Genomic DNA, 13,436 nt, shown 5'->3' with positions numbered 1-13,436 from the left:
GTGTCATTTGAGTTTGCACAGAATCAATCGCATGGAACGATTACATCTAGAACCCCCTTTTTCAGTTTCATCCATCACTTGCTTGTACTCTTTACAGTAAATCTCCTGTTGAGGTTGACCAGGTGTTCTACCTCCTCTCCAACTTGACACGGTCTTTGACTGAGGTCTAACAATCAGTGATCTTACAAAAAATCCCTTCACACCAATAAGAATAAATGATGTTGTTAACTTTGGCATCGAAACTCCCAGTGGGACACTGAGGATCCAATCGGAGCTGGATTTTTAGTTTATTTAAGAATTACCTCACCATATAAAACACACTCGAGCGCAATGTGTGGTTAAACCTTTGGCACTAAGTGATTCTTGCACTTTACAGATCCACGTATGATGGGAACTGACTGGCTCCTGTTAATCTGAATATATCTTGTATTCCTTTATAAAAAATTTTATTCCAGGTACATGAAAAGCAAATACACCCCCCCCCCCCCCACCCCCCAAAACACAAAATTCACACACACTCACACGCTACATTCCCAACCTTTACACACACACACACTCCCTGAACTGAAAATGAAAACAGCTGTGTTCCCGTCAGCACTGTAGAGCTCACCACTCATCTGTCATGAAAAATATCCTTGAAAAGGAATATTCCAAAAGTGTCCCCACACGCTAAGGGCCCCTAATTTCATTCCACAGTCCTGACACTGCATTAAAAAAAAACAAACCTACACACCGTTTGCCTCCGTTTCTCTGGGAAGAAATCTTTTCACACAAGGCGACTGAAAGAGAGGCAGTTTGCTGAGAGAAGACTAAGTTCAGGAAAATAAGCATGTCGCTGAGTCTAAACAAGTCAGTGGGGGGGATTGTTTTTGTGTCGCTTCTCCACCAGGACCCCCGAGGGAAGAGCTGGCCTCTTTAATGTAGTCTCCAGTGCTGTTTATCCAGATGTGGGCCTCCTGGAGTCCTTAGCGAACACCAAACTCCACCTACACACTTTAGGCATTTCTGATTCAGAAAAATGCTCCATAGGAAGCAAAGTGTATTGACTCATTTGGTATTCTTTCATGTTTTTACGCAGGAATCCAGGAGGGCACCCAGTGCACGAAGTGTAAGAATGAATGGGCACTGAAGACCTCCATAGCTCTGCTCTATGTGCTGTGTACACTCCTCACCATCGCTGTTGCTATACTTGGATATAAAGGTAAAACAAGCTGCCCGCCACGCTCCTTTCCACTATCACTGTAATCTAACAGAATAAATTAGAGGATGGCAAACACTTCTACAATGACGCCCTTTGTTTTCTGAAATGTTGAAATGATTCACTTACATTATGTTGATGGAGTAACCATCCAAACATATCATTAGTTTTCTCTTTGTGCTGCCAAGAGCTTCACTGTTTCATGACCGTATGAGACCTCCTGTGTGTGAGGCAAGCAGCTCTCTGTCCCTTGAGTGGACTTCAGCATGCTCAAGTATGACATGAATGTTCTTTTGCAATGCTTCATTGTCATTATTCAATGTTTCAGTAATGGAAAGTATGACAACACTTCTGCCACATCCACGAGGAAAACTTAGCAGTTTTACCCTCAATTTACTCTCTCTACATTTCCTGTTACAGATAAACACCCTGTTAAACCAAATCCCCCCCCCCCACCCCCGCCAAAAAAACCCAAAAACATTACTCAAGGAGTTTTAGATTTTAAAAAAATGCGTGTTTACTTTCTTGCAGAGTCACGTGAGAGATTTCACCTTCATGTGTAAATATGAAGTCACCAAAAACAAACAGTGATTGAACTCAAGAGAAACAGCTAACAAAACAAATATGCCTGGCAGTGCATTTCACATGCGGGGTTGACTCCAAATACTCTATATATTGTGAATGGAAACGGGAAATAGCCAGAGAAGATGATACAGTACTGTGAAAGGCTTTAGCCAATCCCCATTCCTTTATATTTTGATAGGAAAACAGGAAATAGGTGCATATAGAAATCAAAACATATATAAATGTACAAACATACACAGTATATAAAACAAAAATGAGCTTGAAAGTCAATATTTAGTGTGACCATCTTTATTCTTCAACATAGCCTGAACTCTCTTAATCAGCTTTCTTGTCATTTCTTTAAGTCGTCTTCAGGAATAGTTTTGCAGACTTCTTGAAGGACATCCAAAGCTTTCAATGTTTCTGCCTTTTGTATTGTTTGTTGTCAAGACGATCCCACCTGCTTTAATAATGTTGAGATCTAGGTTACGGGGAGGCTAATCCATGACTAGGGATGGGTATCGTTTAGGTTTTATCCGATACCGGTGCCAAACCGGTACTTTTGAAACGGTGCTGGTGCTTAAACGGTGCTTAAACCGGTGCTTAAAGAATGGAGAACGCAAAAATTGGTCCAAAAACCTCTTGTGTTCAGCTGTTTTTTTGTAAAAAGATAACAATGCTAGCCTTTTCTGCCGCTATGGGGCATATATGGTATCACTCTTGGCTGGAAGCAGTGCTTAAACAATGGAAAAAACACAAACTTTGTCCAAAAACCTCTCATGTTTAACTGTTTTCCACTTTTTCTTTGGTCATTTTAGCCTTTTTGGCCAGGGTGAAGGGACTATCTGCCATTAAACAAGAAGACAGCCGCATGTAGCTATGATGATGTTTGCTAGTTCACCTTACATGCATTAATGTAATAACATGGTTAGCCTACTCAACGTAAATTACACACGAACAACATTAAGCTACTCACGCAGAGAAGAACGGCTGCTGCTGCCATCATCATCCGTCATCATTTCTGCTACACTGGCAGGGCTAGGGGCCAGGACTCTCCTCTTCGGGTTTTTGGGGGATGTTGCTAACTCCGCGTCCGATAACAGGCACCACACCCGCAGTAGATGTGCACGTTGTGAGGTCTCGCAGCAAGCTATCAAAATACGGCGCATTTTGCGGCTTTTAAAAAAAAACCTATGCGTCGCCAGGTGTTTCATCGGATTTGAGGTGTTACCTCCTTTGACAGTATCACAGTATCAGCTTAAAGCACTTGTTGCAGGCTGCTGAGTTTGCATATTTTGCTGTGAAGTACAGCCAGACTTTGACCGCTTCGCATTTTTAATCTGTAGCTCTGCGCTAAAAGAACGTACGAACCTGGACCCGCCTACTATCCTCGGAAACGTAAAATGATTGGCTAGAATCTAAAGTGTATCACAGCTCACAAAAAAAAGCACCAAAATAAAGCACCGAAATGTGCGCTACTTTTCGGTCTGGTTACTACCGTTTATGTCAGAACCGGTGCCATGATGGCACCGGATACCGGTACCCATCCCTATCCATGACTGATAGTATATGACTGTAACAGTAACACACTCTCTCCTGATCTCCTCTGTATATACTGATGATTTAAACCAAAAAATTTACATTTGGATTCATCATTCCATAAGACCTGTTGCCACTGATTTTCAATCCAGTTCTTGTGTAATTTGGCAGACCTTAGTCTTTTCTCTCTGTTTCCCTTCCTTACCAATGGCTGTTTGACAGCCACCCTTCCACTGAGACCATTTCTGATGAGGCTTCAGCAAACCGTTGATGGATCAACTGAAGGGCCAGATGTAACTGATGTAACTTTTGCATACTGTTCATGTAGATACTGTGGGGGTTTTTTTTTTTTAGGTTTTTCGTCCTCCAGTAGTCCTAAAATTCCTCTGAAAAATATTGCTCAAGATCCTGTTAAAGAAATATCTAAAGAAATAATGGGTAGCTGAAGACTTTTCAACAGTACTATACTGTACTAATATCCATTGGTTTCTTCAACAAGCAATTCGAAACATTGTCATTGTCATAATATGTGTTTTTTTTCCTAAATTGGATTTTCTTTCTTTACCTTTCGGCAAACACTGTCTTTGTCTCAATTTCCTTGTGCTGACAGATCTCTGTTCGTGAGATTCTGGTTGTTGGTTCAATGAAGTTGGAGATTGGCCTATAATTAGCTAAGACTGCTGGGTCTAGAGATGGCTTTTTAAGTAAAGGTTTAACTACAGCTAGCTTGAAGGCCTGTGGTACATAGCCGATTATTAGAGATAGGTTGATCATATTTAAGATCGAAGAATTAATTAATGGCAGGACTTCTTTGATCAGTTTTGTAGGAATGGGGTCAAAAAGACACGTTGATGGTTTGGAGAAAGTAATTATTGAAGTTAACTCAGAAAGATCAATTGGAGAAAAAGAGTCGAACTTAACATCAATGGTACTAAGAGTAGCTGGAGATGATATTACATCTGTGGGATGATTATTGGTAATTTTTTCTCTAATGATAAAAATTTTATTTGTGAAGAAGTTCATGAAGTCATTACTAGTTAACGATGGTTGGCTCAATAGAGCTCTGACTTTTTGTCAGCCTGGCTACAGTGCTGAAGAGAAACCTGGGGTTGTTCTTATTTTCTTCAATCAGTGACGAATAGTAAGGTGTTCTGGCTTTGCAGAGGACTTTCTTATAAAGCAACAAACTATTTCTCCAGGTTAAATGATGATCCTCTAAATTTGTGACACGCCATTTCCTCTCCAGATTGCGAGTCATCTGCTTTAGGGTACTTGTTTGAGAATTATACCACGGAGTCAGGAACTTCTGATTAGAAACCTTAGTTTTCACAGGAGCTACAGTATCCAGAGTCGTACGTAGTGAGGAGGTAAAATTATTAACAAGATAATCGACCTCTGTTGGGGTAGCGTTCAGATAGCTGCTCTGCTCTATGTTGGTACAGGGCATTGAAGATGATAACAGTGGGTGGACTATATTCTTAAACTTAGTTACAGTGCTTTCAGAAAGACATCTACTTTGATAAAGTCTACTCTCCACTGCTGTGTAATCAATTATTGTAAATGTAAATGTTATCAGGAAATGATCAGACAGGAGAGGGTTTTCAGGAAACACTGTTAAATGTTCAGTTTCTATGCCATATGTTAAAACAAGCTCTAGAGTGTGATTAAAGTGGTGGGTGGGTTCTTTTACATTTTGAGAGAAGCCAATTGAGTCTAATAACAGATTAAATGCCATGTTGAGGCTGTCATTCTTAGCATCTACATGGATGTTAAAATCACCCACAATAATTATTTTATCTGAGCTCAGAACTAAATCAGATAAAAAGTCTGAGAAATCAGAGAGAAACTCTGTGTAAGGCCCAGGTGGACGATAGATGATAACAAGTAAGACTGGTTTCTGAGTTTTACAGCTGGGGTGGACAAGGCTAAGCATCAGGCTTTCAAATGAATTAAAAGTCTGTCTTGGTCTTTCGTTAATTAATAGGCCAGAAGGTTTGCCAATTATCTATGAAGCCCACATCGTTTCTGGGACACCACTCAGACAGCCACCAATTTAAGGAGAACATGCGGCTAAACATGTCACTCCTGGTCTGATTGGGGAGGGGACCAGAGAAAACTACAGAGTCCGACATTGTTTTGGCAAAGTTGCACACCAATTCAATATTGATTTTAGTGACCTCCGATTGGTGTATCCGGGTGTCATTACTGCCGACGTGAATTATGATTTTACTGAATTTACGTTTACCCTTAGCCAGCAGTTTTAAATTTCCTTCAATGTCGCCTGCTCTGGCCCCTGGAAGACAATTGACTATGGTTGCTGGTGTCTCTAGCTTCAAATGTCTGAGAACAGAATCACCAATTACCAGAGTTTGACCCCCGGCGGGTGTGTCGCCAAGTGGGGAAAAACGGGTGTCCCTGGGGCTTCTGTTTAGGACTATGCTTCCTCCTCACCGTCACCCAGCCGCCCTCTTTCCCCAGCTGCTTGGGGTCTGCCGGGGAAAGCCTAGCGGGGCCTACGCTATCTTCGGCTGCACCAGCTACAGGGGCCTGGCTAGCTACGCGTGAATGAAGGGTGCGAAGCCGAGTCCCCAATTCAGTAATCCTGGCCTCCAGAGCTGCAAATATGCTACATTTGTTACAAGTATCATTACTGCTAAAGGAGGCCGAGGAGTAACTAAACATCTGACACAATGAGCAAGAAAGTGCAGGAGGGACAGGTGAAGTAGCCATGGTATGCATGACTACAAACATCAGTCGTGAGCATGTACAGTATTTGTCTATGTAATTTGGGTGAAAATACCCTTTAAATTTCAACTTCATCTGACTGTCTGTCTGCCTTCTCTCTTTTCTCTCTCCACCCCACAACCTTCTCTCAGTTTATTTTACCAACTCCCCCAAAGCTCACACCTCCGGAGAAGTTCTTCAGGCTTTGTGGAGCTGAACTTCCTGGTTGGCTTTTTTTTTCTAATTTTTTCCAGGTCGGGAAGCAGTCCCGCCGTCTTTTGGAGGATTGAACTCTGAATGTTCCTGCTATAATTGTCTTAAACATTCCCATATGTGACTGCTCTATGTCCCCGTCTTATTTTCAATTGGTGAAAATGGCGTGAAGTTAACATGTTCGGGGCTTATCTGTGTGCCTTGAGTACACGAACAATGATGTCCCCCTACGCTGTGAGCTCAGCCGGTCTTTCTTGTTCCTCGCTGCATGTTTTCAGGCAGGCCTAATTGATCCCAGATGAGAAGTGAGTGAACTCAGTGCAACTCCAGCAGAACCCACTGAAACTGGGTTTTTACTGGCACTGAAGCACTCCTCTGTCAAGGGAACCACAGCTCAGCCTAAACACACTCCCAGCTCCAGATGGTTATGTAGTGAGACCCAGAGTCTTCTACGCAATAAACTTGTGTGTCTCTCCATCACTGACCCACAGAAACGTCCTGTATGTGGCTCTTTTGTTCTGATGCAGTTTAATCACAGAAGTGTAATTGGGAGGGAGTGACCCCACTCTTTTCTCCTGCAGCTTGTTTTCTCAATTGACAGGACCAAAAGCAAAATGAGGTTATTCTCAGAGCTCATGGGTTCACGTCCCATTAATTTTCCTCAAAGAAAAAGGACCAGAAGCCTGCGACTCTCTTTCTGAATTCCAAGCATAAAACACCAAAGAGTGAAATACTGACATTTCTCTATAAATTAACTTTAAATAACTTTCGGTTCATGAGCAAAAAACATTTCAGTGATCAATTCATCATTTCTGCTGCAGACAGAGTCCCTATGCAGATGTGTTTTTTGTTTCCTGTTCTACCTGTTTTAACTAGTGAAATTTACTGCAGTTGACAGCTAATGCTAAACTGTCGCTGTCCTTTTAGCTAATGTGCTGGCCTTCTTAGATTCAGCGCAATCCCACACAGGAGTTTGAAGTTCACTCACTTCATTAAAAAGTTGCATAAGAGAGTTTGATTTTACAAGACAGCCCGGACAGAGCCGACACACAGTTTCAGAACCCGTCCACACAAAATCTTGGAAAGAGTTCAAACTGAGTACAAAACAGCTCATTTCTACAACATTTGGGCCTATGAGGCAAAATAATGCTTTACTCTGCAGCCCTGTTGTAATTTCAGCTTTTTGCATGTGTGTTTTATGGTTAATTTTACCACTGTGTGATGCAATGATCCTCTCCCGAGGCCAGCCCATGAACAGAACATGTGGAAAAGTTCCAGAAGCTTCTACTCATGTTTAGCTTTAGTTTCGAGGTTAGTGTGTGTGTGTGTGTGTGTGTGTGTGTGTGTGTGTGTGTGTGTGTGTGTGTGTGTGTGTGTGTGTGTGTGTTTGCTAATGAAACAATGTGCCATAGGTGTAGATTATGATAGGTCTGCAGAGCTTAAAGTTTATATGCTTTTTTTAGGTGTTTGTGCTTCATTGTACATCTGGTTACTGGAAATGCGTTACATTTAATTTTCTGTGTGTGCAGTATTTCCTATCCAACTGACCTTTTAGATTCATAACTAAAAAATTATGTGGTACAGTTGCATCGCAAGACAGTTTTACTGGTTTGCTTATTCCCAGAAACAAGTTTAGGTGGAGAGGGTTAAAAAGCCAAAGACGGGAAACATTTTCAGAATTAAATTTCCAGACGTTTTTTTTTAGCATACAATCTGAAAACAGATGAAAACAGCTATTGTAACTCAGTTCAAACCACAAAATCAGCCTACCACGATTTCTAGAACTCACCAATTAAAAAAAGTTGTATGTCCTAGTTTAGTCTGTACATTTTTTTTTTAAAAATATTCAAAACTAAACAGAGACACACTTCATGCTAACATTAATCTAAAGCATTTTGATGCTTGCTCCCATTCAGGGGAAAATATATATTTAGTTTCTGGTCAATAATTAAACCCCTTGGATTCAGCCGTTATCCTGAAGTAAACAGTTCAGATGCAGCTTCACAGCAGAGGAGCCAATGCTGTTCCCACTTACAGGATGTGTCCCCCTGGTGAGACTGGAGGTAGAAGCGGGATGCATCCCTGGAATCCCAGACACATTCCAGAGGAAATGAATGCCTGTGTCGCCTGTGGGGGCGTGAAGAGCCTCCCTGCCACAGAGTCTGTCTCCACTGGTCATCTTTGATCCGCTTGTTTACTGAAGCCCCCCCCCCCTCAGGTCACTTCCTGTCCCCTAAGGCCCTCTGCAATGTCCTCCTATGCACCTAACATCTAAGCATTGGTCAGTGACCACCCACACCATCATTGCTGAATCAGTGTGTCTTCCTCCCTCTCTCTCGCTCTTTATTAATGCCTTTTTCCTTTTCAATGCACAGCAACTCCATATCACTTTACGTCTGAATCTGGTGTAACCCAAGGGATTACATTACTGAGGGTTTGTCATTATTACATGCCTCCAAGACATGTGGACACATCTCCCCTATAGTGTATGTCAGAGACTTTAATTGGTTTCCTCTCTGATCCCATTTATATACGGTGTCTGTGGTTGCAGGCAGTTCTGTCATACCTGTTTTGTCTGTTAATGAAAGACAGAGCCTGTGAAGCTAACCTTTGTCTTGCCTGCCCTGTTTTCTTTACAGTGGTGCAAAGAGTTGACAGTGTGTCTGAAGGTATTGCAAACTATGGAGGAAAGATCATTGCTGTTGAGACTGATTTGAAAAAGCTAGGTATGTATCTAGGCTCACACGTTGAAGTCAAAAGCTGTAACTAAAAGCTACAGTAAATCATCGACATATTTTTTTTTTTATCATTTACTGTACAAATCTTCATCTTCAGATGATCAGACCGGAGAGAAGTCGGAGAATACCACCACAGAGATCCAGGCTTTTAAGAACAACATCTGGACCCTCCAGAGGCAGCTGACTGCGGTGGAAGAGCGCATCCGCAGTGATCAAGTTAAGCTGAATCAGCTGCAGAACATTGGCTCAGACATCCAGAGCAGCCAGGGCTCCATTCAAGGACTGCTGAACATTAACACAGCCACCTTGCGCTCTGTAAATGGCAGTCTGCAGTCGTACGGCAGCATCATTGGGGGTCTACAGGAAGACACAGCTAGGTTGCAAAGAGAACTCCAACAGCAGGTAAAACTCCAAAATCAGGCGCTGCTCAGCATTAGCAGTCTCAACCTCACTCAGGACCAGCAGAGAGGTCTCATTGCTGCTCTGCAACGCTCAGTCGATGACACCAGCCAGGCTATTCATAAGATGCGCAATGACTTTCAGAGCCTTGAACAGAACACCCGACAGACCCGCTCTGATGCAGAGTGGCTTCGTAGCAAAGTGGAAAACCTGCAGATCTTGGCCAGTAATACCTCAGCTCTAGCAAAGTCCAACAATGACAGCCTGGAGGATGTGGGGACACAGCTCACTTTTATTGCTAACCAGCTCCAGAACACCAGCAGCCTGGCAGAGGTTCATGACCAGACTCTGAGAGAGATCATGGATCAGCAGAGGGACTTCGGCAACCTCACATCTACAAAGTTTGACCGCCTAGAGGTGCGACTGGATGAGTCGGAGCAGAGTATTGATCGTGTGACTGGCAACATCAGCTTCACCACACAGCTTCTTGGTGCAATCAATCTAAACCTGAATGATTTACGCACTTGTTCAGAGACAGTTGGCCGTCATTCAGACTTCCTGCTACACCTCAACAACAGTATGGCTGACGTGAGGACAGACGCAACGAGTCTGAGGTCACAGCAGGAAGAGCTGGCAGCGCGTATGGACAAGGAGGTCACAAGCCTCTCTATTGTCATGGAGGAGATGAAGCTGGTGGACACCAAGCATTCACAACTAATAACCAACTTTACTATTTTAAAGGGTATGAGAAGTGTGCCTGCAAAATTTATTATATGAATCAATGCGTGTTATAAATGTTACATTTTATTTTAACTTTCTTGCTAAGATTAAATTGAGAAAGTTAGAGAATGTTCTTTTGTTTCAGGTCCCCCTGGTCCCAGAGGGCCAAGAGGGGACAAAGGACCTCAGGGACTACCTGGTCAGTCAGGCCAGAAAGGAGAGAAAGGAGACAAGGGAGCTCCTGGGATCCGAGGACCTAGAGGAGAGCAGGGTAGTCCAGGACCACCGGGCCTTCCAGGGTTAAAGGGTCTCCCAGGCATACCTGGCAGCCCCGGGTCAAAGGGCCCTAGAGGGTCAGGAGGCAGAGCTGGACCACCTGGTACTAAAGGAGAACCAGGTAGTGCTGGTTTGCCTGGAAGAGATGGACAACCTGGTCCTCAGGGTGTACAGGGCCCACCAGGTATCCGTGGCCCAATTGGACCACCTGGGGAGCAAGGACCAAGGGGACTGCCAGGACCAGTAGGGCCCTCAGGGCCAGTAGGACCACCCGGACAACCAGGACTACCAATCCGGGTCCCTGCAGTTCCTTTTGGACCTGTGTCTCTGCAGGATGAGGCAGTGGGTCCTACCATATGGGCTCCAGGTATGACTTCATAATCAGTTTCAGAATGATTATTTTGACTTAGTCAGATAGCATATATTTACTTTGGTTGGTAACTAGAATATCACCATATTAGTATCATGTTTAGCTTGTTACCAATTTTCATGCCTCCATGCAAAATATAAAGCAACTGCTAGCAGCTGGTTAGTGTAGCTAACTAGGGTCTGCAAGGGGTGTCAAACTCCAGGCCTCGAGGGCAGGTGTCCTGCAGGTTTTAGATATAACCCTGTTTCAACACACCTGAATCAAATGATTAGTTCATTACCAGACTTCTGGAGAACTTGAAGACATGTTGGTAATTTAGCCATTTAAATCAGCTGTGTTGGATCAAGGACACATCTAAAACCTGCAGGACACCGGCCCTCGGGCCTGGATTCCGACACCTGTGGTCTAAAGGCTAAAAAAGCACCAACTAGCCATTTGCGTACTAGCCAATTTAGTCACAGGAGACCTGTTAGATTCCTTTACAGCTCTGTATTTTTATTCTGGGACTCAACTAGAGTGGTCTAGTTTGCTGTCTCTTCATACTTTTTCTTGATAGATATAGATATATAACTATGTGGTTAAAACTACATGTTTTACAGGAATGCTAGGCAGAGCCAGGTTTGTGGTACTTTCTGCTAAACTGAGCTTTTTTTTTTCTTCATCTCACATCACTTTAGAAAAAACAAATTGTACAATGCTTTTTCAATATCTTGCAGGATGCCCTGCGGAATGGCTAAACTACAAAGACAAGTGCTATTTTTTCTCCAAAGACCTGCAGAGCTTTGATCATGCAAAGACAACCTGTGAATCAATGTCTGGTTCATTATTAATCATCAACGACATGGAGGAACAGGTGAGTCGCACATCTTGTAATCTGACATTGCTCTCTAGTATTTGTGAGTTTTGACTGAGTTTTCTTTCTGTCCTCATGTGACCTCAGAAATGGCTGAAGAGGCAGATCTTTGGCAAAGGTTACTTCTGGATGGGTCTGACCGACAGGGAAAAGGAGCGCACGTGGCGCTGGCTGGATGGGACTGAACCTACTTTTACGTCAGTATGACAGTAAATTAGGAAATGCTCAGGAGGGATATTTGTTTCAGAGAAGAACTTCTTTCCAATAAAAATGCCAACAATAATAACAACTGTAGGTTTTCAGTTACATGAAACATTACAAAATAAACTTTGAAAACCCTGTGAAAATCTTATGAAAAGTTTGTGATTGCACAGAGTTGAATGTAGACCTCCAGTGCTCAAGTCTCGTTGCTGCCTATTTAAACAAAAGAAACGCATTCAAATTCATTCTAACATTGTTTATAGAGGCACGTCCAGTGAGAGCATTTCACTGCTTTTCGGGAACAGTGAGATAAACACTAAAGTGTACAAAACTGCAAACAGAACAATGAGACGAACAGTGAAAAAGTTTAATGCAGCATTACTGAGAAAAGTTAACCACAGGGATCTGCCTTCAGATCTAACCACCGAAAATAAAGGCATATTCAATGGAAAATTGTTGGATGCGATTTATTTTATTTGCTTTTCTCCTAGGCTCTTAGATCAAACACAGTAAATCTAACATGTGATCGCCCTCTGTTGTTCGCCTGCAGGAAATGGAAGCCAGGTCAGCCCGACAACTGGGGCCACGGCCATGAAGAAGGAGAAGACTGCGCGGGTCTCACCCACGAGGCGCTATGGAACGATTTCTCCTGTGAAGATCTCATAAGCTACATCTGCGAGAAGGAAATGGAGACCTGTGCGTCATCATCTGTCTTGCCCGTTTTCGCTCCACAGTAATTGTAATCATATTTTGCTCACTACCTTAATGCTGATCCCTTTTCTTTTCTTTCTTTCCCTCAGCAAGATCACCTGGATCATAGTGACGTGTTCAGTCTGAGTGCACAGTGAGCAGCTAGACTACACCCGTGTGGCACTGGTCCAACTGACGCAGCACATGGGACAGTCCGTATGGAGAGAGCAAAGGGACAATTTTGAAATGAGCCCACGGCTGCAACAGTAAACATCTCTCCAGTGCTGATGAGATGCCTTTCTCCTCCAAAGTAAAGCCAGTCCAACATTACCAGGAGTGCAATACAGCAGGGTGACCAAGATAGGAAGAGAATCTTTTTTTTAATAACCAAATCAACTGATTTATATATATATATATATATATATATATAAATATTTTTATATTTTTTTGGAATACATTTTATAGAACAGTACTCAATGTACAACCGAATATCTGAATGTATATTTCATTATGCAATTTTTGTAGGAAAATATGAAATCTATGAAGCCAAATGGACTTTGGTAATGCTTCTCTTTATATAATTCCAAAAGAAAAAAGAAAAAAAAGGAATAAGGTGTGCAAAATGATGCGCAAAAAACATAATGTCGCTGATATGCTATCTTGAAACTGTTATCTAACCTCATGACCATCTATATAACACGAGTAGGAAATAAAAAATATAGTACTCACGTATAAACTTAGAAAAATGCCACAATCAGCTTGAGTTTTAGTAAACGAATTTACAGAGTAAGACTTTATGTATGATTTACTTTCTGCTATTACATACATAACTATGTTCATGAATAAAACTGTGGATCCTTCATGCATTTTCTGCACTTGGATATTTTCCTGCAAAACAAAGAACTATGAAAGAAATGACGGAATAACTCACAAATAAACAGATAAAATCCA

The 13,436-nt window shown here is 42.3% G+C and overlaps 1 protein-coding gene across 1 annotated transcript in view; it reads left to right on the top strand.

The window, feature by feature from the left end:
- LOC147322109 (collectin-12-like) overlaps window positions 1–13,430 on the top strand; it is a 43,039-nt gene extending 29,609 nt beyond the window's left edge. Inside the window, exons 3-10 of the mRNA XM_086306484.1 lie at window positions 1,079–1,201; window positions 8,878–8,964; window positions 9,074–10,117; window positions 10,241–10,738; window positions 11,458–11,594; window positions 11,682–11,791; window positions 12,346–12,491; window positions 12,596–13,430. Of these exons, the coding sequence (XP_086162610.1) occupies window positions 1,079–1,201; window positions 8,878–8,964; window positions 9,074–10,117; window positions 10,241–10,738; window positions 11,458–11,594; window positions 11,682–11,791; window positions 12,346–12,491; window positions 12,596–12,615 (2,165 nt within the window). The 3' untranslated portion in view covers window positions 12,616–13,430. The remainder of the gene's footprint in view (window positions 1–1,078; window positions 1,202–8,877; window positions 8,965–9,073; window positions 10,118–10,240; window positions 10,739–11,457; window positions 11,595–11,681; window positions 11,792–12,345; window positions 12,492–12,595) is intronic.
- Window positions 13,431–13,436: the final 6 nt, after the last annotated feature.

This window comes from Aulonocara sp. 'chitande type north' Nkhata Bay, linkage group LG9, assembly GCF_057382095.1.
Source record: "Aulonocara sp. 'chitande type north' Nkhata Bay isolate Kocher_YH1m ecotype deep benthic linkage group LG9, A_spYH_male_GT1.1, whole genome shotgun sequence".
Classification (NCBI taxonomy): domain Eukaryota; kingdom Metazoa; phylum Chordata; class Actinopteri; order Cichliformes; family Cichlidae; genus Aulonocara; species Aulonocara sp. 'chitande type north' Nkhata Bay.
Note: the sequence above shows the minus strand (reverse complement) of the source record. Positions and strands in the feature narration are given on the sequence as shown.